At 40.0% G+C, this 27370-nt stretch overlaps 1 protein-coding gene across 1 annotated transcript in view; it reads right to left on the bottom strand.

Moving 5' to 3' along the window:
- The window catches only part of LOC109039825 (uncharacterized), a 43988-nt gene extending 16898 nt beyond the window's left edge, over positions 1-27090 (bottom strand). Inside the window, exons 1-3 of the mRNA XM_019055493.2 lie at positions 26692-27090; positions 7577-7767; positions 3351-3491 (exon numbers count right to left, since the gene is read on the bottom strand). Coding sequence (XP_018911038.2) covers positions 3351-3491; positions 7577-7760 — 325 coding nt within the window. The 5' untranslated portion in view covers positions 7761-7767; positions 26692-27090. The remainder of the gene's footprint in view (positions 1-3350; positions 3492-7576; positions 7768-26691) is intronic.
- Positions 27091-27370: the final 280 nt, after the last annotated feature.

Genomic DNA, 27370 nt, shown 5'->3' on the forward strand with positions numbered 1-27370 from the left:
CACGGAAAAAAAAGTCCTGTCATTTTAATCGTCGCGACTGCTGAAGGAACAGCCCTTGGCTGTTAAAAAACGGCACAGCATCCTGGTTGTTAAAATAACATTACCTTTGTCTGTTATTACAACAGGCGCTTTGCTGTCACATTGACAGTAAATGAATGTGACAACGACAGCAAAATCTGCTCAACCTTCATCGAATAGTCTGTTACACTGGCAGCGCAGCTGCTGGCGTAAACGCCGGTTCCCCATCAGATTGACGTTCACGCTGCCTTCGATTTAACAGCGGCCGCTGCTGTCGAAATAGCAGCGTCGCTGTTCTCATGACAGCCAGTTCGTTTTTGAATTTAAATCCACGCTGCTGTCGATGTAGCAGCGCTGCTGCTCATGTAAAAGCTAAATCGCTCTTGAATTTTCATTCACACTGCTGTTAATGTAGCAGATACAATGCCAAGCAACTGTAAAAAATTATGGTCTTACTTACATGCTTATGTAAATAGCTGATAACTGCTTAACTGGTTTCAAGTAAATGATACAAAAACCGTAGATAATATTCCGGTCAAAGTAACATTTACAGACTAAATCAGTTTCACAATGAGTTAATTTCACAAAAATTTTAACAGTTTAAATGCACAGAAACACTACACAAAGTAAACATCTTTGCAGTTCTCGGTGGGGCAGAATTGATCATGGCCTTGGGGTCGTCAACAAATTATGTGAGGCACATTTTAAACCCTTCCTCTCCATCCGTTATTTTCTTTTTTCAAATAACCGAACTTTTCACTCACAGCCTGGTCAGATACCGCACAGACACTGTATTACACATTGAAACACTTTACGCCATTAAGACAATGTCACGTTGGCATCATCAATAAAAAACAACGTAAGAACCAAACAGATCGTGCTTATGAGCTAAAAACACCGAAAATGTATTATAAAAGGTTTCAAAAAATTCTACCAAGATTAAGATTTGCTAAATTATCACTTCATTTCATTTCAATTAGCCTAAATTTCTTTGAACGAAAGAAAAGGAAAAAATTACACAATTGAATTGGGTCGGAAAGTATAGAGGACAGGGCTAATGGTATAATCTACAGGAAACGAAATCAAAAGAGTGCCTGCATATAAATGTGTAAGGCACGCTAAAAATAATAATTTGATGCACTGGACGCAAACCTAATTGAGTTGAGAGTGCGTGTAATGTCAATGGTGAAGTTGAAACCAAAAAGCACAAATATACGGCAGCAGAAATTTCGAATTGAACGGATTCATGATGATGCCTTAAAAAATGGCGTCTGCCCGCAACTGATTACAGTGTGCCTAAATTTGCTTATATCGTAAGAGTTACTTTCCTATGGAGCTACTAATTTTGCAGATCGCGCACTGAGTATCAAAACTAATCACTTTCTTCGCCAAAATTCACTCGCAAACACAATTTGAGCACGATTTCGAAACGCAAGCGCAAGACTTCTCCGACTCAAAACCACTGACTGTTGAGCAAACGAAATCCCTTTAAACAATGACATGGCGGCCTCTCAGCGAACAGACTGGAATGCGGGAACAACGCCGAAGGAAGAAACAACCGAACGCCAGGCCCGGGCGGTTGGAGTTCTGAGAATTTCCCTGACCGGGCCCTTTGTCAGGACGGCGCGCAACCCTCGAGAAGGAGGGTGGGCAGTGTGGCGGGTAGGGTAGGAGAGGTTTTCTGCGTCACCGCTCGCAGCGGGGCGATCGACAACTGTATACAACTGCGCATGCGCGCTGCGCCGATCGCGCGGGACTGGCCGGGATGGAATGCTCCGTGCAACGGACAGCATTTTACTGTCAACTCGCTGTTAAATGAGAGGCTGCTATTTCGACACCCTCGCTGTTGCTTTAGCAGATTATTTCTGCAAATTTAACGACCTTCAAAACATTAGACCAACACCTGCACGAGTGTAAATTTAAAATCCAAACGAATGTCGAAATAACGTGTGGACTGTAAAATCAAAAGTCAATGACAGTCATTCCAAAAGCTTCAGGAACTGTTGATTTAATGACTGCGCCTGACGTTAACTCAGCAGTCGTGTGATGATGGAATAACATACAGAATGTTATTTCAAAAGCATCAATAAGATGTTGAGCTAACAGAGTTGCACACTTTTGTTTCAACATACTTAAAATGTTAAACTATCAGTCGCGACAACTAAAAGAACAGAGAAACGTCAAACAAATTTAACATTCAATGCGACTGTTAAAATGACAGGTCTTTTTTTTCCGTGTAGCCAAAAATCAGAACACTCTTCCCAGCCCCTGGAAAGTAAACCTTATAAATTTTCAGGAATCAAATTCGGGGGCGGGAACGGAGGAAACCTCTCGCACCTCAATCATTGCTTTGAACATGCTTTTCATGTTGTTTCATTGCTTTGTTAAAACATTAATATTGTATTTCTTGGAATAAACAATAATGTCCTTGAAAGTTTCGAGATTCTCAAAAATTGTTTTCTCCGGTACAGCGTTGCCAAATTGAAAATTGAAAAAATAAACCTATTGAGTTGCGTTTAACGGCCAAAAATCGTTAGTTGTACCCGTGTGCATGAAATTATAGTGACCATAGCCATTTCAGTGATTTTAGTACTTAAAGATTTTTTTGAGCCGGGGCACAGCGCGACACACTGTGGGCACAAATCGAAAAAATTGATTTTTTTAAAAAAAACAGTTTAAAATTTGACTTGATTTTCAAAACAAGGATCTTTTTCTGGAGAAGAATAATTGACCATTTTAGCTTTTTATTCCTAGATAGACCATTATTAGCTTTTTTAGTCATTTAGCCCTTTCGGCTATTTTAGCTTTTTATTCCTAGATGGTGTATTATTTAGACCATAGCCATTTCAGTGTTTTTAGTACTTAAAGGTTTTTTTGAGGCGGGGCACAGCGCGACACTCTGTGGGCACAAATCGAAAAAATTTATTTTTTTTCCAAAAATTTAAAATTTGAGACTTGATTTTTATAACAAGGAACTTCTTCTGGAGAATATTAATTGGCCATTTTAGCTATTTATTCCTGAATAACTAGAGATATATCAAAAAGTGAAAATGCCCACTAGACACAAGGAAACTGAACTCCTTTTAGAGTAAGTTCATCGGCACAGAAATAGAAGCTGCAGTAACCTTTAAACTGAGGTCCTGACAGAAGCATCTCTCACATCCCATGGCACGAGGATTCGCGCAATTTGGCGCGGTTTTGCGGTCGGTGACGAGGGAGGGGGGGTCATTTGAATGCTGCGCCTGGTTTTGGACCCGGTTTGACGAGGAGTGAGGGGCGAGGGGGGAAAAAGCGGGCAACGAAGGGGGCGGGCGGGTACTTATTGTACTTACCTCCAACTCCCATGACAATCGGGCCAGCGTAAGACAGATTGTTGAGGTGGAATCCACGAGCGTCGTGTTTGACCCAGACATTGCTAGCGCTCGAGTTCCCTCGGGTTTCGTTCCCTGCGCTTTGTTGATCCGCGTAGTAGCCTGAAACAGTCCACCACACTCTTGTTAATTCCAAACCTTATTTCCCGGACTCAGTCCGAAACTCTGATTCGACAGACTCAGATTGTAGGACTTCTGACAATTGTCAGATGAGGACGCATTCGAGATCGGCAGAAGAACAGAGAGAAACAGGAAAAGGGAATAGAAAAAGGATGAAGGAGAGGAGACTTAAAACGAAGAGGAAGATAAGGAGGAATTTACAAGAGAGGAGATAAACAAGGAGAAGAGGGACAGGAAAAATTTCCTACTCTTCGTTTTTGTCTTCCTGTAACCCCTCATCTTCTTCTCTTTCTGCAGTTAGTTCTTCCTATTCCTCTTCATCTCCCTCTTTTTATTTTTTTTCTCCTTCTCAGTGGCACGTAACGGAGTTTCGCTGCAAACAATTTTGTCGCCCCCACCCCCATTAGTAAATTCCAAAACCACACCATCTCCCCCTTCCCTCATGCACTGTTCGCTCTCTTTATGTCCGGATTCTGGGGGTCCCACAGAATCTCAAGGGAGACCCATGAACAGGAAAAACAAGGGAAAAGAAGAACATTGTTTTATATCACCAAAGCAGAGGACTTGGGTTCTTCAGCAAAGAATAAGTTCAAAACGGTAAAAAAAAAAAAAAAAAAAAAAAAAAAAAAAAAAAAAAAAAAAAAAAAAAAAAAAAAACAGGGGGAACTTTATGAATCAAATTAAAGAAAGTCTTTACGGCCGAGGGCCCTTTCAAGCGCTTTGCCCCTCTTGTATCCATTTTGTTTGTCCTGACATGATACTTAAGTAATTTACCGCATTCGATTTATCAAATTAATGCGAGATATTCGAAGTCAATTATGTGTCCTATGTGTTTGTATTTCTTAGTGTCCTGGGGACAAACACTTGAATTCCTCATTTACTGAAAACTATCGACCCCCGTTAGCAACGAACAACTTACAAAAAAAATTTGAAAAAATTCATGCTAGAAGAAACTATGTAAAAATGCATTAAATTGAAAGGAGCCACGAGCTTAGGGTTTGTGTGACGCATAGTTTCTTTTGATTTTATTAATTTTCCCATCGTTACTTCTTTTTAGTATGATTACGTCCATTTAATCGACATTATTCCTCATTTTCCCGTCTTTTCCTTAATCGCTGAGGAACTGTACTCATAACGGAACCGGGGGGGATTCAAGAAAAAAGTAAAATTACAATAAGTTGAATGCAACAGGGAGTCTCGCCGTGATTTATGCTCCATGGGAAGTTTTCAAACAAACGAGTTTAAAGTGTCTGCCGTAAAGAAATGCACTTTTGTCCTTAAAACTCACCCGGTGCACTGCATTTCTAAATGAGTTCCCACAGCTGTCGGAATCTATAAAACTCGAGTTTAAAAGCGCAACTCCAATTCAACTGGACACGAAAATCTCGTCAGTGAAACTTTTTTATCCACCACAGAGTCATAAAACGCAAATTTTCCTCAAACTTCATGCTTATTACTCTTCCCGTCCCTTTATTTTTTTCATTTGTTTATTAATTTATCTTTTTTTGTTACCGGCTACAATTACACAACAACAATTTTTTTCACAACTTACAATATTCTAGGATGAGAAGCTTGCAGAAATGATCCCGTTGAGCTTTTGCAAGATCTTCACCGTCAAATTAAATAAACAAAGGGCAGAGTAATAAATGAAATTCAAAGGTTAAGTTCTTTATTTAACGATAATTTTCTTGGTGCTTAAATGGAAACTTTTCAAGAAATAACTGTTTATTGAAATTGTTCTTAAGAGGTAAACGAAGTTGCACATCCCCACTCAAAGTATGAAATTGGTCCATCTTTCGCCAAAATGTATACTTTCAAAGAGGATACCTACTTCATCCACGACATCCTGCTTGGATGCAAAAATGAACGGAAAGTCTTCGGAAAGTAACGATATCTTAGACTTGGAACAGTTAACCCCGAAATATATGAACTTTTTTGATCCCAAATCCACCCTTCCTCTCCACACAAGGCCCCTTTGGGGAAACAGAGAAGGGAAATTGAGAACTTGTGTAAGCGTAGAGGCTGCAGCAAACATTAAAGGAGGGCAACGTTGCAATAAATTTCAATTTAAATAATCAATGTCTTTTTCAGAGAATTGACAATTTCGGGATGAGAATGAGTGATAGTTTACCTCAGAGGTACAACGGGCCACGCTTGAATTCAGTCGGGGTGTAAGGGAAGGAGCAAAGCGCACAGAGTTAGTGTTGCATGCAACAAAACGAATATCATCAGAACGCCTGGATGCAATTATTCGAGCTCTATGGATTTCCGTGTTGCATACGCACGGAAGTGAAGGCGTTTTGACTCTCGAGGCACGCACCGCTTAATCCTGGCAGCATTGCAAGCCCCTTTCTACAAAATGTAATCTAATCAGTCACTTAGTCGTTCAGGTTTAACGTGTAACTACATGACTACTCAAACGATAAGTTCGATAGTTAAATAAAATCAATGAGCTCGACTCTAAATCTAACTGTGCCCTATTTTAAATAACTCCGGTTCAGAGGCAACATTTTCCGGATTTAGGGGCCACATGGATCCAGTCGCTGAGCCCGAAACGTGGATAGTAGTCCTGTACTTTGAACTGGATCATATTCAACCCCTTTACATACGCTATCTGGTATTTTTGTCGCCAAAACAGTTCAAGCTTAATGCACGAAAAGTATCAGTTTCTACGGGAAAGTATAATTCACTCAACAGAAGTTGTCCTCAAGAGGTTTTGTATTGGCTCTCTAGGTGGTGTAAGAAAGTGAATCACGAGTTGAATCTGGAGTCAACACACTATTCTCGCTTAATGATGATCGATGAATCACGTGATAAGTATTTATTTTGATCTGATAGTGACTAAATAATGACGGGTTTAGCAGATTACGAAGAGAGTTTTTCAACCCAAATCGCAATATTGGGATTGTATTGATGGTAAATAAGTTTGAATAAATTGAAAATTGCGGGGTCAAAGTGTACAGTAAGTTTATGAACGCAAAGTCTTCACGTTTGAAAAAATAATGAAACATATCTCTCATGGCGATTTTTTCCCTCCAAGACGAGCAAGCAGCCAAGTGGGAACGTTCGATGTCAAAATAGCAAAGTAGAACTTTGTCATGCCGGCTGCTTGATCGAACAATATACGCAAGCCGTCTCTAACTTATGTCCCCCCCCCTCCCCCCCTCGACACCCCGAAACATCGCGCCCTAGTTCTGGTCCGCATTTGAATTTCATGAGCAACGACACTGAATGATTCCCATATGCATTCCGTCTCGACTTTGCTATGGTAAACATTAACCTCATTTTTCCTCGGCAGAATCCCCTGTGTGAAGTTGATGATTATTTTAATCATTGTAACTACTTTGCTCTTTCAGTCCCTTTTAATGCAAAGTATCAGGTATGAGGAAGATCTGTGAATGTAAGTAATGAATGATTTGAGCATAGGCACAGCTAATATTAAATATTTATCAAAATAAATATAATAATTGGTCATTTTCTCTCGGCTCCTAGTATAAGAGTAATTTGGAGTATATATTACACCAAAAGTTTGCATGCAAATACCTGACGCATTACAAAATAGCATGGTGGTTTCAGGAAATGCGCTGAACTTAGAAGATTATCAAAATATCCAAACATCAAACCCTGATCTCAAGTCTGCAAAATGGACGCATCTCTGCCAAACGGAATTAAAGACGAGTGGGAAAGATGGAGTGTACTCATAAGTAACAATGTAAAAAGGGGCTTGGTTCCCTTTGGATAAGTGTGGAACCAGGATTATCTGTCAAATGAAACTATGTGCATACTGAATGCGGCACTCATGAGCCATGGGCATGTGAAAAGAGCGTTGTGGACAGGGCTCATGAGTTAATGATTCATCCGGCGACCTCGACTAACGAGCACACCCTTTCTTTCCAACCTGTCTCTGGTTCCGTTTGGCAGAAGAACGTCCAAATTTACTCAACAGTGATGTGTACAGGTCACCATTTTCATTCTTCATAAAATTTTTGTCCCACAAGTCCGGCAAAAACACCTTTAGGGATTCTTTTCAGTCGAGCCTGGGTCCAGTTTAATCACATTTTCCTCACCTATCGTTGCCATGCTGCCACCAATGAGCATCAGCAGTAGACCAACAGACAATGCCTTACATGCGTTCCAGAAGCATTTCGTCGACACTTTGCCGGACACGTTCCATTGCGCGGGAGTGGTGCATCTCCCTCCATGTTCCGATGCATTTCGCCAACTGTTGGTCAGCAGTGCACCCGGCTGCATAATTCACCTGAAATCAAATCGGATCATGTACAAAACTGTCCACGATAGTAAAAATAAGTACAGTGAGGTTTTTACTGGAGGAGGACTTCTAAAATACGATTTTGGTTCGGAGCGCTTCAGTTTTCCGATTATGCCTTACGGTTTTGACGTGCAATTAACTCCGCTACTTAGTCGAAACTCTACTCAAATCAAATCGCCTGAATGCAAATTTAATTTCACAGATTCTGAAGCATAACTTGAAATTGCCTTGGAACGCCTTTCATGTTGAACGCCTCTCATTTTCATGTGATACTCTACGAATTAAAACGCAGTTAATTTGGTTGTCCAGCCACCTCGAACTCAACTGAGAGTCAAAAAAAGGAGAATTCATTCTACATTCCAGACCCTGTTTCAGCTGAGAGCTAACTCCATGCACGGAATAATTTCTGAAGCTTTAAGGAGTGTTTGCTCCCATTTGCTTGCAGACATTGACTCGTCTCGACGAGACCATAATGTTTCCTAATTAAGAAAAAGCAGTGGAACGCGAGAGAAAAAATAATGAAAGCGATTAAATTATTTTTTGTGCAATACTTTTAAATTTGAACAAAAGTTGTACAGGACTCGATGAAAGTAGAGCCTTTTATAATCGAGATCTTACATGCAAATGCTTGCTTCAAGGTTTGTCAACGGAAACGGCAACATTTTAGAGGCAGAATGGAGTGTTAATCGACCCGTCATTCAGATTGAAATTAGAAGATTGAACAGCTCTATCAATCAATCAAATTGACAAGTGGAATGAGGATAACCACAGGAATTTTGAATTTGTCAACAATATTTGATGTTGCTCAAGAACAAAACTAATTTTTTTTGAAAATTCATTTTGTCCTTAATTCGGAATTTTTTTTTTATAATTTTTTATATAACTTTAGACTTTCACTTTTGCTCTTTCAAGTCACTCTATAAAGTCAGTATGGTGACAACTATGTCAAATAGATTAGCTGTTATCAGGTCAAAGCATTCGTTACTTTCCAAATAATATGTATACCCTGGTTACCCTGGTGCCCGAAAAGAATACATAGTTAAGGCGGCAACATTGGACGAAAAGTAGAACAGGTTGGAGGGGAAAGGAAAGTAACGTGGGTAAGTTGTAGAAACAATTGATCGTAGAAAGCGGATTCCAGCGCTAAAGTTTCAGACTATTTTGAAAATTTGTTTTGGAGGATGCTCAGTGAGCAGCATCCAGGACCAACATAAGCAAAGCGGAGTTGGCGATCGGCCAAATAAGTTTATTGCATTCACGTTCTTTCCAGACCTGTACGTTCCGGTGAAATCTTTGACCTTTTTAAACCCTTCTCTAAGCCCTCAGAAAAAGTCTCCGGGATGCCTCACCTTCCAGACCTTCTGCGCATCTTTGTCAAGAGAGTCGAGAGGCTGAAAACGTCACGAATACTTAGCTCGACTCGGCGGAAAGTTTCAACTGACAGCCTCATTAATGACCCTCCTTTCAGGCAAGACAAATGGGCGACTAGACAAGGTCTGAATTAGAAGCAAACGTCACATGTTTCCACTTCCAAATCTTACGTGGAAAATGTTTCACACAATGTGAAGTTCGGAAACTAACTCATGAATAAGATATGAACAAGTGTTTTAAACACAGATCGAATGAGGGGCTTGGAAGACAAGGCGCATAAGTGCAGTTTTTATTATTTCGAAAAAAACGAGTTTGAAGTTCTGGATTTTACTCGGACCCATAGAGTATTCCGAATACCTTCAAAATTTACAAGTGTTGGTCTAACACCTTAAAGAACATCTTCTGAAATTTTCAGCTCAGTTGAACTAAATAGACTTAAAGTGACGGTAGATCGCACTTATCCCGCGAAAAATGCACTTATCCCATATGCTATTTTTTTCTGCGTCAAATGACTTCCAGGCAAAATCGCTTGGTAATCTGATTGACCTCACCTTTAATTTCAACCACCAAAAAACACGCACAACTCAATTTTGATCAAAGACATGCTTCTGTGCACACGATTTTATTTTTTTACCATCCATCCTATTTCAACACGAAAAAACATGAAATGGTCCGGATTTCTGTTTCCCCCTAGCCTTTCCTTCTTGTTTTTGTCTAATGTGCTTTCAGTGAGATCCAGTCGTTTTCTCGTATCTCACCTGTTGAACCACAAGCACAACGAGCTATGGCAGGCAGCTGAGGTGGCAGGGATCTAATCTCTAGTCTCCAATTTCTTAAAATGCACTTATGCGCCTTTTCTTCCAAGCCACTCAAATGGAAGTCAGATAATGCAAATTACGTCATTTGTATTTTTTACAATGTGATCAATGTGAATTTTAAACCTTTATATCTTGTTTAGGCGTTGATTTCCAAACCTTCCGTTGTGTAATTCGTTTTTTTTTTGAGCTCTAATGAGTACCAGTACAAGACTGAGGGGGGGGGGGGGGGAGAGTGTTCAGCTCAGGCAGCTTGCGTTAAAATACTAAGTTGAGGTCACGACAAGAGATCTGTAACGTTTTGGGTCCTTTTAGACCTTATCAGTAGATCACACTCGTCAATGAGCCCAACTTAGCATCCCGCAAAATCCAAGGGGGCTTCGAAATGCCATCCTCTATACGACGCGAGGCATGAAACAAAAGTGCGATCCTCGCGCCATTTACCGTCGCTGCTGAACAACACTCATAACAAAATGAAGAAAACCCGAAAAAAATGATTATCAGGCCGGCATTATTTCCGAACTCTTTCAAAAAAATCTTGACGATTTGTCACTAATTGATCTGAAAAGTAGAATGTCATGATCAGTGTTACTTTAGGAGATGAGCTCGATTCTATGTGAACTTCCCTCAAAGGAGAAATTACCAAAGCACTTCAAATTGGAATGAATCTTAAACAAAGGATGAAAGGGTAGGCAGAAGCACTGTGACATCAGCTGAACGCACTCACGCTTGCAAGCTTGCATAAGGCTGCAATTACTGTCACATAAGATCCAGTGAATTCTGATGTTAATACGGCAGCAGTGTGACAGGTCATTACAATGGTCCAGGGATCAATGGCGGTTGCCGAGAAGTCAAGCACATGTGAGGGCCTCTTCATGAGAAACGGCACAAAGTATCAACCATAAAAGCCGAGCATATGCTCGCAGTGGCGTGTCGTGCTGTGCGATGAATCGATTGATTTGCCGCTTAGACATATGGAAAAGAGTCGATTATCAGGGTGTATATTAATAATCGATTCTTTAACATAGTCTCAAATGGGATAACATCGATAGTCGGTGATTCGGGCCTCACCACTGGTGTTTGCAAGGCTCTGTACATAAAGTAACCGGTTCTCAAACCCCAGCCATGTGAAACAAGCGTTTTTATCTCGAATAAAGCAACTCAAAACTCAAAAGACTACGAGATCGAAGAGGTGAGTTTCCGGCTTGAGTCTTAAATAGGATTTTTGAGAATGACAATTTTTTTTTGTCGCTTACCGCGGTATCTTAAGGGAACAGATACGCACATCGCACAAAGATATTGAAGTTTCCAAGACCAACTTATCTCAGACTCTTACTACCAGAGCGATTTACAGTACTGCAGGCAAACTTAAATGAGCTTTATTATTTCAGACACTGCTAGAGCGTTTCTGCAATGTGTTCCACATATGAACCGCACAGAAGAAGGGGAAGCTGTAAGAGCTTGAAAAAAAAGTGTGGGGAGCTCAATCCACCCAAATCCTCCTCATTTCCGTCCATCCCATGAGCAAAATTACTTGGTATGGAGGGCATACTATGTCGTCGAAACTTCAGACTTGTGCATTCGGGATAGAGACAAAGAAACTTTAAAGGCTCTTTTCAAAGGTTGAATGAACGTTTGAGTGGTTTAAAGAATGTATTTTTACTTAGAACAGCGATTCGTACAATTATGCAGCAGTTAAATGGCCCCCAGGTTTCTACTCATTTTAATTACTTTTAATTAATTGTTAAAAAAACCAACAAATTCGTTGTTTCGGTAAGTCAAACCATGCCGTCAACGAAGAGCCGTATCCACAGGAACAGGAAGATCGAAAAAATTTAACTGTCTTTAGATTCGATGGGGTCTTGGGTAGTTTTCAAGGGCCCTCATCACCGCCAAACTCTTAATAATCAGACGTTTTTATGCTAAAAGGAACTATGTTGCGCGTAAACCCTATGCACCTAGTTCCTTTTAGTAAAAATACGTCCAATTGCTCATTGCGTCCAGTAAGTGTACGTTCTACATCCCTGTGGCAGTTGGGCGTCTTAGCAGAGCGTCCTAGTGCGCTGTGAAAGCGACTAAAAATAATTTATACATTCTCGTTCTACACTATTACACAGGTGAACTTGAAATGTAGATTTGCTTGGTTTTCTCAACATTATCTGATTCGTCACTCAAAATTTGGCACGACTCGATTTACGTAATACTTTGTGACATGACCAAGGATATTTGTAAGTCTTGTGCTACTCCCTTATCGTGTCATCCATGCAATCCTCGGTTAATTCCGTCGCCACGAAGGTAAATGAGTTGCCTGCAACAATCATCGGTGTTCCGAAACGTGAGCTTTGAAAAAAAAGGACACGCTGGTTACGTGCCAAGATTTCCGCCAAACGCTCGCCAACTTCCCAGCACTTAAGATTTAAGCGGGTTAAGCATGTCTCCTTTAGCGCCAAAGCTTTCAGAACGAGAGGCATTCGGCTGATTCACAAGTGCACTTTTTGCTTGCTAATCAGACTCATGAGAGATATTTCCGAATCAAACACGATTTCAAAAATATTTAAAAATCAATTTCATTTTGAAAAGACGATACTGTCAACGGGGAACCTAAATTTCTGGGAGAATATTTAGCACGATGGCAATTTTTGTTTCGATAGATAAATAAATGTAACATTAGAGTTTTTAAAAAGAAATATCTCTACTATAACACCCGAAAATATTTAATGTCAGCGGTTTAGTTCATTTTGTGTCTACGGTTGAAATTCAAGAATCCGTCAGAAAATGCTACCTGGTACCAAGTTTCATAAACATCGATCGAACAGGAGCCGAGATAGCATTTCAGAAACATCCGCCATCTAAGATTTTTGAATTTCAAAAATTTGAGTTAAAGGTCAAGTTTCCCGTCATAAATACCTCTGGCACCAAGTTTCACAAAAATCGATCAAACGGGTGCTGCATATTGTAGGATCAACTATAAAACTCTACACAGTACAGTGGTAAGCGATACCAATAAATTTACATACGTCAGTAGCCTTCAATTGTGTTTGATACTGTGCAACACTTCTGTGGTGGAATAGTTGCTCAGAGCACCTTTAGCAACGTCGCTTCCATTTAATGGTAGCAGATAACGATTACTCGTCTTGAGGTTGGCGAAAACTCAATGGTAAATACTGCCGTGCTAAGGAAGAACGCCGTATGAACATTCGAGAGTTGCAACATTTCCTACAATAAAATGTGAAATTTTGAGGAACGGTATGAATATTTTTCCCTGAAATTTTTGGACACTTTAGATCAAATACCGTACAAAATTATCTACGAATTTGGAAGGACAATATTCACAAATTTTCCTGAAAATTAGTGGTTTGTAAAAGGAAATTTGGCAACGCCTGGAGGCTCATACGGTGTTTTTCCTTAACACGGCAGAATAATACTGGCATTCAGCTCATGTAAATGAGTTCAATACCAAACTGCGTCGTTTCCTTGTCTCATGTCAGGCTATTTAAAATAGCTTTGATAAATGAATTACAAAGTAACACAGAAAGCTTTTTCCGAAAGGTGACTGTTCCTATAGGATCTTTCGACTGTCAAAAGAGCTCTCTCTTTTCCTCATATCATTTTTCTTCGTTTCAAGATGAAATTTCATTTGAAAAAGTGATTATGGAACTCAGAGGAGGTACGTCTATTGACCAAAGTCGCATCTCAATGATCGAGTGACTCTGAAAAATGAACCGAGTGAATTGACGTTGAATTTTCATAAAATGTAATATTCAACTCAATGCATTTTCTTGCGCACGATGACTTTCCATTGTGCACCTAGGATCGTCAAAATACCTTGTATCGTAATTTGATGACCTGCCAACAGCTTAATCGATTATCCATTTTGTAGACCATTTTAAGTTGTTTATTTCATCGTGTTTTTGGTTAATTAAGTTGTTCCTTCAGTCTTAGGTAATTTTTAGCGGCCTCTAATGCGGAGCGTGGTGGATGGAAATCGTCGCCGGACAGTTCGTAAAACAGTAGCAATTTTGGAAGTTGGCAACAGTGTTTTTTCGCCATTCAAATCAATTAAAAATTTCGATTTCGGGTGAGGCAAGCTGCCTCACCGTTAATCGATTGTTTTACATGCATTTAAATAGAGGAAAAACAGCGTTGCCAACTTCCAAAATTGCCGTTGTTACGAACCGTCGCTGCGACGATTTCCATCCACCACGCTTCCGCATGAGAGGCCGCTAAAATTACCTAAGACTGAAGAAACAACTTAATTAGCCGAAAGGACGATGGAATAAACAAATTAAAAGGGTTTACAAAATAGATAATCGATGAAGCTATCGGCAGCTCATCAAATTACACCAGCACGAGGTATTTTGACGATCCTAGATGCACAATGGAAAGTCATCTCCGGTAAAAATTGGCGATAAGAGTGCGTTTCAAAATACCATAGGAATTCTTATAGCCGGCTAAAGAACGCTACGGAAAATCATATAGCTGGCTGTAGAATGCGGAGAAAATCATACGGTCGGGCTATACGAAGCGATAAAAAATTATGCAGCCGGGCTACAGTTCCTATCGCCGGGCTTTACACTTGCCTGGCTGTTGCTTTTTCGCCATCGATTATGAAAGGCTATAAGAAATTGTGTAGAAATTCGTGTGCTTTGGAAATCATTAAGTTTGTTACGGAACCACCTTAATATTTACTAAACACACATTATATTTTCCTTCAATACATACTTTTTTTTCATCAATTAAAATGAGAATAATCCATACAGGATGTGCAAACATTTCAAAATCATGAGTTGAATAACGCTGACTCCGCCAGATTATAGAGCCTAACACAAAGCGGAGCGGCGACGCACTGGCGCCTACAAACCTAACAGGGATACTTCACGCATTGCGCAACGCGTGAAGTATCCCTGTTAGGTTTGTAGGCGCCAATGCGCGTTTCGCGCTGGCCGCACCGCAGCGTGCCACGCCACAGCGCTTGAAGCAACTATTTCACACCAGAGGTATAGCACAGTATCATACGAAACTGAAGGCGCTCTAATATATTAGGAATGACAGGCATCCATCAAAAGTACGGAGGTTTCCTCGCAAAATAAATCAAGATACTACGGCCCAAAAAGAGAGCAGTAGTCCAAAAACTCACCAAGTCCTAGCATCAGTAATTAGGTAGTAACGTTTAGTATACACTTTATAGCCTGGCTGTTGCTTACTCGCCATCGGCTATAAAAGGCTATAAGAAATTGTGTAGCCGGCTATAGAAGCTATTGAAAATCTTACAGCCGGCTGTAGGTTTATGGTATTTTGGAACACAAATTCTACCGCCAATTTTTACCAGGGCGTGCGCAAGAAAATGCATTGAGTTGAATATTATATTTTATGAAAATTCAGGCATTTACAGGTTCTCAAATTACAACAATACGAAGTATTCTGAGAGTCCTAGATTCATGCGGGATCTATGAGAGGGCGGTAATGAAACAAAGACGTTAAAAGATTGCTCTTGTCGGCGGGACTCTTGAAAGGGGCCTCAGGTGTGTGCCTAGTCCCACGAAGTGGCAACTCCATTGGGCGGAGTGTCGAGCGGGATAACTTAGTTGCGACTGGGACTCGCCCGGCAAATGTTAACTGGATGTAGATTACACGCCCGAAAAGGCAAAGCTCCCGGCTCCGGGCCCGGCTCTATCTCTCACTTGTAATTGATTACACTCATGGTGACGGCTTCAAATTATTTACAGTCTGATCCATCTCTACTTTGCCTTGTCACGCCGGACTCCCCTACCCCTTACCCCACCATCGAGGTCTCTCGGATCCATTCATACCACGCCATTTTAATACAGTGCTAGAGCCCCTTTATACTGAGAGTAAAGACGATACGAATCAATTTCTGATTGGTTCCCGTATCTAAGGCCTCTACATTGTCACAAAGACAATGCGAATCCATTTCTGATTGGTTCCCGTATTAAAGACCTCCACAGTGTCACAAAGATGATACAAATCCATTTCTGATTGGTTCCCGTATTAAAGACCTCCACAGTGTTACAAAGACGATACGAATCCATTTCTGATTGGTTCCCGTAGGCCTTGTCTCCACGGAACGTTTCATAGGATTTGTCCCAGAGAAAAATCTCACTCGCGAAGTTGGGAAAAATATTGAGTTAATCAATACTTATCGCAGTACTAAGCAGAATCTTTGTGGGGTCCTAAATGCGATTCAGAGAGAAGGAGAAGAAATTGTGTTGCTTTGTTTGGTTTTGGACCATTATTTTTTTGAATTCAAATAAAGCACATCAGGCCACCTGAGAGTATGGCTGGATGATTAAAATCAACATTTGACCGCTATTTTGTCCATACCTTTTACTATAGAACAAAGAAGTTGTGCAATTTTTTTTTTTTTTTTTTTTTTAAATTCCTCTTCAAGTCTTTTTAAGTTCTTTAAGTCCAAAGCCGGGGTAAATTAACAAATAGCACGAATATACCAAAGCACTAATAGTTGTATCCCTGCGCTTTCATTGAGTCTTTTAGAGCTTTTGACCCCGATTAAACATTTTCAACGAAGTTTGCTCCGTTTCATTATCGCTGAAACGCTGGATTCAATCTTTGCATAGGACTCCTCTTGGAAGCTTACAGAGATAGCCGATCCAACGCGAGAGAGCTTTTTATTAAGCTCAACTAATCCTCCCGTTACGTCTTACATTTACAATCTTTAAACATTAATAAATGTAATGCCTCTAACATTTTACTCGAGGTATCCTGGAGGCAATAAATCTCCGACCAGAGCTTGAGCGCGGATTGCCACCATTCCGAGAGGATTTGCGCGAAAAATAGGTCGTATTTTTGCAGGTCGAGGCAAGGATATAAACAGATTATTTTCTCGTAAAAAAAAACCCTTAATGTGCTATAAAACAACACGGTACGTGGTAAGCCGTATGACGATTAATATTCTTCGTCTAACTCACTTAAAAAAAAAAAAATAAAATACATGCTTTACACAGCACGGTGTGCGTAGCAAGTAAATGATGAGGTAGCTAATCGCTTTCCCATAAAAAAGCATTTACTATTGATTAATGTATTTCCGGTGAGGGTGGTGGTGAAAAATTTGCAAAGAAGTATCTAGCTCGATGATGGCGGCTTTAGTGATAATCCGTGGCGTAACATCAGTGGCGGACGGTTTTTAAAAAGTATTTACTCAAAAGCATCACGAGATGAGAGCTTCAGAGTCTGGATGCAGGGGACAATAATTGAATCGGTCGAGTAAGTAAGCCCATTTTCCAATAGATATTGAGCCTTATAGCTGCTATCATGGTGACGTCGCCAGAGGGATTCTCCGCTCTAGCGAATTGGATCCAAAAAAATAAAATGATGGCATAACTTCCCTTATTGCTGCCAATGAGAATAAATCGATGTATAGCTATCGATCTACCAATATATCGCTTTTCTTTAAGGTAACACTGGTAGCGTACATAAGAATGTCGAAATCTTAGAGTTCATCAGCTAATGGACAAGATCGGTTTTAACACTGACCGATTTAACTATACTAGAGAAAGAGGCGGGAGTTAGACTGAGTTGTGATGACACCGAGGATTCCGTTCCGTTCGAATTATAAAGAAACATTTTCAATTTGAATTTCCAATCACAATGTAATTGGAAAGCTTTGATGCACCCTTCGAGTTGGTTTAAGCCGTACCATGAAAGTCACCCCTATTTCGAAACGTAGGCGAAAACTCCGTCTCCGAAATTGAGACGATTATCCATCCACCGTTTCCGCGACCTAAATACTTTGCTGCACTTTTTACTTTGCTCTAAACTTGGTCGACATTATGCACAAAAGAACCAAAGTTTGTGAGGAGATCAGAGAGGGTCAGCTAGTTATGTATACATTTTGTTTAGTAACATCAGTCACTGCAGCGTTGTTCTCTCTATATCTTAATCAAGGAATATTTTTTAGCCTTCATCGATGAATGATAATTGACTGCATTTCTTCTAATCGGAACTAAGCGTCATAGGGGGAAGAAGGGAATGCGGGTTGGATTGGCGGGTGCTCCGGTGCTGCGGCCCAAAAAGCTCGTTTCGTCCGATGCTCACAATGCTTTTCCATGGCGCTTAGTTCCGTTTGACAGAACGCTCTATCCCGGATTCTAAAATCTTCAAACGGAACGAAATTAGATCTTAGTTCCGTTTAACAAAAATACGCCAAATTAAAGTTTTGATCCCAGCAATAAGGAAAATCCACAGTGAGACCAATGCTCAGAGACAAGAAACCCTCCACTCGTATTTCGGCTATGGTGTAAGCTTTTACTTTCAGGACTTCAACATTAAACTGTTGACTTACCTACATGGTTGATGTTCAACAACGTGTTGGCAGTTTCGTTTTGCAAACAAGCCGAAGTTTGGGAAACTTGTTTGGCTCATGACGTCACCCGAAGCTCATCATCCACCATGTAGGTCGATCAACAGAGCCGAAAAAGAGTGATGACTGTTGCTCCCTTATAATTGTCCATGAGGAAGTGCTGAATTCCCGAAAGTAAAAGCTTCTACCTGTCGCCAAGAGGCCAGTTGAGGGTCTCTTGTCTCTGCCAATAATGCTAAATCAAGAATTTATAATCGTGTAAAGTTATTTTCCCGCAGCTATGCGGGCATTGTGATCCTACGTTAATAACGTTTGTATGACCAAGAAACAATCAAAGTGGTTTCTAAACAAATAAAATATTAGGTTAGGAGGCTAAACCGTTGTTCAAGCTGTTGCATTTACGCGCCCGTGCTGCGCGCGCGGAAGTAAAGTGTGTATTAAAAAATGACGGCATCCGTTAGCGCGGAAGCAGGGTTCAGTTGCGACTGAGACAAACCTGCAGCGGTTAGATGTCAAAGCCGTAAATATTTATGGCGTGCTAAAAAGCATTTCTCGCGCAATGTATCAGAGTTTGTGATTGTAGCCGCGCTCGCTTTCTGTCCCTCCCGTGGAATCCGGGCCGTAGCGCGAGCGAAACGCTTGGAAAGATACGAATGCAGGCTCATAGTTACCGCGAACGATTCGCGCTGAGAGCGATAAATGGGAGGAAATCGCCCAGTTAGGTTTTAGTAGCATCGATTTGCTCCGGTTGGTCGATTTGTTCTAATTAGCGATTCGCTTTTTCTCGGCTCTCGTGCTAAGGAAACACTCCGTATGAACATCCAGACCTTGCAAAATTTTGTTTGATAAAACACGAGTTTTCTTAGAAACTCGTGAATTTTTCTTATAAAAATTATCGCAGAATTTCACTCGCAATTTTATCTAACTTATCTAAAAATGTAAAGCAGAAATATCCATTAATTCTTCGATGATAAATATATTATCTGGGGAAAGTTGGCAACGCCCAAATGTTGATCGACGTTTCTCCGTATCGCGCCAATCGAGACCCTATGATCACCTCGTTCTCGGGAATTCTTCTTCATATTGCTGCTCTCTTTGCCTTACCTTCTTATCTTGCTCTAGATTCTTGGAAATTCCACGAAAGTTGTACTTTCATTCGAACTCTCGGTGGAACTTCTATTAATATTCAGCCTATAAATAAATAAAAATCTTGTTTTTAGCTGCTTATGTAGGTGAGGCTACCGAAGAAGTTGCTTGATTGGGTTCTTCCTGGGAGGAGACGAAGGGGACGCCCAGTGAAGGGGTGGCGACAGGGGGTTTTAGAAGAAATGAGGATTTGCTTACTCCCTGAAGGGCTTTGGGAGGATAGGGGACTTTGGCGGCAAGGGGTCGCAGAGCGCTGAAGAGCCCTATAAAAGCGGCACATACATACATACATGTGCTATGGTCAGATTACCATTTTAATCATAATTATTGATTTCCTAAAAAATTCTGAATTAATGAAGTTAAAAGTCATGGAAAGGGGCTGATATTCTTGTTAAAAACAAAGACAACTGAAAAATCAGTTTTTGCATTTTATTCTATCTTTTGATAGGAACAATAAGCTTGAGATTTTTGGGGTTCAAAATGTCAAAAAATTTATCTTTTATGATCTGTTCCAAAGGTTTTTTGATACTTGGCTGAGGTTTTTTTCCTTAAAAAAGGGGGAAGAAGTCTTCAATTTCCATAAAATTAATTATCCTCAAATTTAAATAAAACAAAAATGAATTCCAAAATTTTCCTCTACAAAATGAAACAGAAAGTTATTGTGGAAATGTTTTAAACAATCTAAGTTCCTTGTAGCAACGCTGCAGCGATACTATACAGCACACTTGAACACCGAGATTAACTACGGCCAACGCAAATCAAAAGTGAAACTGCAAAATTGCGTATCTCGGTTGCTGTGATTAAAAATCCCCTCTCCTATTGTATTTTTCAATAGGAGAATAAACCGACACCATGACTTGAAATTTTCACATGCCATCATGCTTTACAAAAAGAGAGAAAATGATATCTGCTATACATTTGAAGTTCAGTAGTTTTACTTTTAGAAAATGAAATATGACAGAAATTCTGCAACGCCGCAAATCGAGATAAGCAATTCCATAGTTTCACCATTGATATGCAACATGGGTTCCCCATCGTACGTCGTATATGTGCACAAACATTCCCAGCGCAAGATTAGTTTGGAGTTTTAAAACTGATCTGTGAGAACACAGCAAAGCGCCTTCAATTTTGCTTGATACCCTAAGCACCATCGCGGAGTTAGTTTAGTTGCTTAACCCAACCGAACCTAACGCTGTGCCCCGCCTTAAAAAAATCTGTAAGTACTAAAAGCACTGATATGCCTATGGTCACTATAACTTCTTACACACGGGTACAACTAACGATTTTTGGCCGTTAAACGCAACTCAATATGTTTATTTTTTTATTTTTCAATTTGGCAACGCTGTGCCGGAAAAAACAATTTTTGAGAGTCTCGAAACTTTCAGATACATTATTCTTTATGCCAAGAAATACCATATTAATGTTTTAACAAAGCAATGAAAAAGCATGAGAAGCATGTTCAAAGCAATGATTGAGGTGCGAGAGGTTTGCTCCGTTCCCGCTCCCGAATTTGATTCCTGAAAATTTTTAAGGTTTATTTTCCAGGGGCTTGGAAGAATGTTCTGATTTTTGGCTAAAATGTTAGTGAAAATACTCTACTATATGGTCTTAAGGGTCCCATCGATAAGTTTTTCCATTTTATTTAATTTTTTTCAAGCACACTGTGGGAGTTGTAAAGCTGATCTGCGAGAACGCAGTGAAGCGCCTTCAATTTCGCTTGATACCCTAAGCATCACCGCGGAGTTAGTTTAGTTGCTTAACCCAACCGAACCTAACCTGGCTTGTTACTTGTCACCGCCCGCTGTTCTGGGCGATAAAAAGGATACCAACGAAATGGCTAAACTACTATTCTGTCTTGTTTACGCGTCATAAGCTTAATATCTTGTAACGCGAGCAAAAAATGTACTGAATCACGCCGTTATGAAATAATATTTGTAATCGGTTTAAATACATTATGCAATGAAGTGGAGAAATGCTCACTGACACGACCAAAATCCTTTTCTATAAATTTCCGAAAAAGCTCTACGAAATAAGATTATTGCTCATAGTCCCGATGTTTTATCATTGCCTTTCATTTTTAAAAAAATTCAATGTGGGGAGGCTCTAACGTAACAATACGTGAGAGTCCGCGATTTTTGACTTATTGATATTATTAGAAAATATAATTTTTCTCTTTACCCGGTGCCCTCCCCCTCCCGTTGAGAATGATGGAATACATGTCTCTGAAATATTCAAGACCCCCCCCCCCAAAAAAAAACCCTCTTTTTCACGCTACAGCGTTGCCAAGTTCGACATTTTGAAATTAAATTTTAAAAAAGGAATAAAGCTGTCGAGTTAACAAATGTGACTTTAGAAATCTGCCTTACGAAGCACACTTGAATATCAGAGAGGATAGACTCTACAGGCCTCTGTGGTTCTCTTCAGAGACTGCGGAGTAAATTGTTCGGTGAGGAGTAAATTTAGGCATGATCAGTCAGGAGCTCAACAAGCGTCTGAACACTCAGTCCATTGCGGCTCCTTTTCGCTAAACGATATCCTGGCGGTTCACTACCATCGGCTTTGACGATAAACCTTAAAAACAAATTACTATGAACGAGTGTTTTCGGGCTTATGTCACGTTGTTCCGCTGTAATAAATCCGTTTAATCTTTGTTAAGTGCCTTAAATAAGCCTCTAAACCCTTTATATTAATGTTAGTCAGGCTCGGGACGTATTCCCGAGTTACCCCGAGAAAATAACGCGAAGGCGTGCTCTGTTTCTCTCCTCTTATTAAATCGTTTATTGAAGCTTAGGATAATTATGAAACGTATCTATAAAGTGACGCGCCAAAGTTGTCGTTCCTTCGCCAATCCGCTGCTGGAAGAAAGGATCATGCTTTGAATTATGCTGTGTTACCCTCGTTGAGTGTATTCAATGAGGCAAAGAAAATATTATTGATCATATGCCGCGTGTCATTTTTCCAATGAATTAATTTCCTTCGTTTTAAAAAGATTGGATCAGACTTTACATGCTATTTTATTATATGCATTATCTTGCATTGATGTTGGTAGTATTTTAGGGGCCACTCATAAAAAACTGAACGCTAAATTCCAGATTTTTCGATCCCCCCTCCCGCACTTGTTGGGTTTTATCATTAAATCACGTTAAAACAAAATGGCGCGACACTCTTTTTGACCTTCCTCCCCCTTGCGCGTTACGTATTTTATAAATGTCACCCTTGCGCCAATATTTCGGATTGCAATAGAATTATTAATCTTCAGCATACTTCTTTCTGTTAAAAATTGAGTCCGTCAAAAAATAATTTAACAGGTTAAGGGTGCAATCTACGACAAAATTATGCATATTCTTAATATTTCCCACATGTTCCGAAATAACTCGCCAAGAACAGCTAACTCAGGCTGCTGTAAATTTTTTTATTTCAAAAGGGTAGTTTGAATAAACTGCAGGATCTTCCCTTAATTTGTGTTTCAATGGTCAGTAATTTAGTTCCTTTCTCCGAATGCAAGAATTACCCAGCAACTTAAAGAGAAGAACCAAATGTATAGTAGGTTCCCTCCCTGATGTCCTATTTTTCCGATTTTCCAAGGGAACCAAGTGCAAAGTAATGCTTACTGAGCTTTTCTAAGCATTGGTACGCATATCCCAATGGTTTGCAAAGGAACTTGGTTGTTCTTTACTGTTAAACCTGATCCACTCGCTTCAAGAAATAACTCAAAAATTATGCCAGCATTTTCTTTGTGTTCTCATAATACTCGGGGAAAAACTTCGTCGTGAAATGTTTCCTGGCTTGTCGTGCCCTGAAGTGGGGCAACGGCGTTCCGTGGTTAGAGAGTGATTTATTTTTCTGTGGGAAGTGAACAAAGCTCTCAAATAATGATTTAAAAAAAGATTAACGGCCCGCGGAGTGTCGAGTGCCCATTGATTCCACGGCCCAAAAAAACGAGCAACTTTTCTCTTATTCAACTCTCGGCTCGTATCCTTCTTTGAGTTCTTTTTTTCTCTTGACAAAGAATGTTTCACGTCTTCGCAGCAGAAACGTTTTATTAGCCGTTGCTTTGACTTTATTTTTCGTGAAAATGAGCATACCTCACTGAGTGCAACGGTTGAAGGCAACGACAATTTAAGAAAGAGAAAATAAGCAAGCAATAAGAATTCGACAGGTTTGGGGCTTTCAATTTTATTCTTTCATCGCAAAGTTTAGTATTGAATAAAGGCACCACGAAGCTACCGTTCAAACTTATCATCGTTGTATTTTAATTATAAAATAAGGTAAAATGGATTTTTTTATATATTTCCGAAATCTATGACTTCAGGTTATTCTGTAATGTTTTAAAGGTCAAATTATCTTCACATATTGATTAAATTTCTGATAGTAATTAAATCAATCAGTTCAGAACATCATCAGACCAGTCTCAGTGCTTTTTGGTTGTATTTGAACCTCATTTCTCGTACAACTTGCAGTAAAGAGAGAATATTTGTTTTCTTGTAAACGGGGTGGACCCCGTCATAGACAAGTGCTCTCTACATAATTTATCACTTCGCCTATTTGGAAGATCTATCTGTATCGAAAAAGGTAGGCTGTGTCGAAAGTAGGGCAGCTCATGAAATTCATTGAAGAGGCCAGCGATGATATTAAATACCGAGGCACAGGGCAGGATATATTTTTACCGAAAAGAGTTTGAGTGTAGCTGGAAGCCACCAGAACCACCCCTGTCAACTGCCTAAATGCGGTCCTCAACGCTGGCGTTACCTCAAGAAATATGACCTAGGTTATTGAAACATCCGCCATCCATACTTAGCGTACTATTTTGGCATCGTGCCTCGGTCCAACACGGTATCTTAAGGAGCTTAATAGAGGTGGAACTAAATAATAGGATGCTGATGACTTCGTGGAGTAGACATCTACCAAAACATGCCAAGGAAAAAATTAACATCTCTCTCCAGTAAGAAGGACGAGGTATCCTAGTTTTGAAGGATCTTTTTCACATGCAGCTTAGTCAGTAATCTTCGGAGTTATTAGTTTCGTAGAATCGACAGTCCAGTGCACACTCCACTTAACAGAATCAAAAAACCCCACATGCGTTTACACCTTACACGTCATCATCCGGATGAATAATAACCCTCGGCTACAAATACACCAAGACAAACTCTCCATGCAAAGATAGGGAGCAAATACGTTGACAGGGCTGCCACTTTATTCGGGGACTCTAAAACTAAACACAGCAACCCTGTTAATGTATTTGCTCTCTACCTTTGCATAAAGAGTTTGTCTTGACGTAGAGGTGGACTCTCAGGATAGCGTGGGATATCCCCTCCATTTTGGCCTCAACTTGAGAGCTGTTTTTGAGCTTGGGAGTTAATTTCAGAGAAAACCGGTGGCACCATCGTGTTTCTCACGAACTTTCACATAAGAATCATTAGTCCAATCGCAAATTCCTCACACAAGCAACATCTCCATTGCCTATACTCAGCTATGCCGTTTTGGGATATGTGAATGGGAGGAATGCTTACTTGTTGTTAGCAGAAAGGCAACTCTTTTCGGAAATGGTAGGATTTAGTCATTCCGTAAGTTATAGTGATAGAGGACTAAGGAATTAGTATTGATAACTGTAAAAGTTGCACGGAGAAAAAAAAACTTGGTGCGTGGAACCTAAAGTTCAGGTCATATGGATCTCTCAAGTTTTTGGATTGTACATCTGAAAACTTAAGATCCAGCTGCCAAAGTTCGAATCACTTATCTGAAGTGTTTCGGTACTTCGGTTGAAACTACTATTGAACCAACCGAAGCACTTAAGTACCTCAGATGTGTGATCTAAATTTCGGCAACTGAACCTCAAGTTTTCGGATGCACGATACGAAAACCTCAGAGTTCCACCCGTGAGCTCTGAACTTCGGGTGAGTTCGGGGTCTCATTCTCGAAGTTTCTTTTCTCCGTGTACTTACTCCAAGGAAAAATCAGAATTCCTGAGTGTAAGAAGTGTCACGCTGTTTCAGAGACAATTGATCACATATTTTCTGGTTGCTTGCTTCTTATGTGGAAGGAATAGGCTTAGCAGCATAGTCATGACATGGCTGAATTATCCACCTGGCAGCAGCAACGGATCGCGAGCTATGTACACATTTTAAGCCTTATTACAAATATGTACGATTCTCGTGGAGTCTCGGAGGATCAGCGTTTTCGATTATATTCGGGATGATCCACTTTTGACGGATAAAACCGTCGTGGCTAATGCTCCGGATATAGTGTTAGTTGATGAGTAGAACTGTAAGGCTTACGTTATCGGTATCAATATTCCTAATAATCACAACTTGGAACCAAAGTATCAAGGGAGGGTCGCAAAATACCTGCCCTTCGTAATGGAAATAAAAGCATAATTATATAGAACCTAAAAATCGTTCACACAGAACTCGCTCATCTCTTGTCGGTTAGGGATGTTGGTAAAAAATACCTCATCAAACATCAGAGGGAGCTTGAAATACAGAATTACCTGTTTTACACAATTCAGTGGTCCGGAAAGGACGTCTAGTATCGTTTGATCTTTCCTCCCTATAATTACTTGGTTTTCAGTTAAAATTTTTTAGTTTTCATAATTATTTCTTTATTTCTTTCTTTACCTTAATTAAATTTAGTTATTTTATTTGAATGAAGCATTCAAAAATTTCAAAACTGTGTCACTCTCGTCATTGATGCTGGTTTCCGGAAACATTTTCTCAGAGTTTTTCATTTTTAAAAAAGTATTAGCGGTGACTTTCTTGATGCTTTAAAATAAATAAGAGGCATGGTATGTTGAAGCATTGGTAACTGTCGGATTCAAATGTTAATTTAATTCAAAGTCAGTCAAATATTTCTAGATTCCTTTTGACAACGAATGACAATAGAATTCATACCTGACTTTAAGTTTTGGATCAGTATCACGGTGTTTGTGACAATCTTGAAAAATCTACGTTACACCTTAAAGATCACGATATGTTGGTATTCAGTGGTCTGTTTGATTTATCGCATGCTGCTGAAATGTTTTACAGCGTACATGCAGGAGATCGCACATAAATTAAATGTAAAAAAATCTTCTAAATGTATTATACATTTTCGGCTCTAATTAATCAACCAAGAAAATGTCCTAGCATTGTGCAAGGAATGTGAGTAATAAAGAGCTTCCTCGATGTACTAATCTTTGAGCACAAATACATCGTTCATTAGCAAAATAAACAACAAAGTAAACAAAAAGCTGCCGAGCACGTTTACCTTATTTGAGGTGAATATTGGGTTCCCATAATCTTCCTCCGTTCAAAAAACTTGGCTCAAAAGCTGCGACAGGCTGAAACACGACGAAAGATGAGGCTCAAAAAAACCTCGAACGCACTACGTAGAAATTCAGGAAGGCACCCTCACGCACACTTTCCGGGCACGGTATTACGAATTCATTAGCTCAATAGCATCCTGGAAAATCGTAAATCTTTATTTAAGAGGGTATGAAACACAGACCGAACCTCCGATGTAAAAAAAGGGAAACTATGAAAAATCTACAAAACTATACAAAAATATAAACGAGAGAGTGGTGGGTTCCGCGCTCGATTCGGATGTCTAATCGCGAAATGTTTCGTTGCAGGTGACTGGGACGTATGATATAAGTATTTAGACGATGCTCTGAACGAGAGGGAGAGCAAAAGAGCAGGGACCGGGGGACAAAGGGGGGCTGGGATGGGGCGAGGAGAACCCACGTTACCATGACGACCACGGGAGGACCATGCGCCCTCTCATGATCTGCCTATCACCCGTTGGGACTCGTGAAATAACAACAGGTTGGTCATTTCACATTACTTATAAACAGGGTAATACCCACCGCGCGTACTTAGCGGTTTTTAACGTGATTTCAATCCTTCTCATGCTGTCCTCTCGGTTTTTAATTCTGAACCATAGTTTG

Source organism: Bemisia tabaci, chromosome 1 (assembly GCF_918797505.1).
Source record: "Bemisia tabaci chromosome 1, PGI_BMITA_v3".
NCBI classification, from domain to species: Eukaryota; Metazoa; Arthropoda; class Insecta; order Hemiptera; family Aleyrodidae; genus Bemisia; species Bemisia tabaci.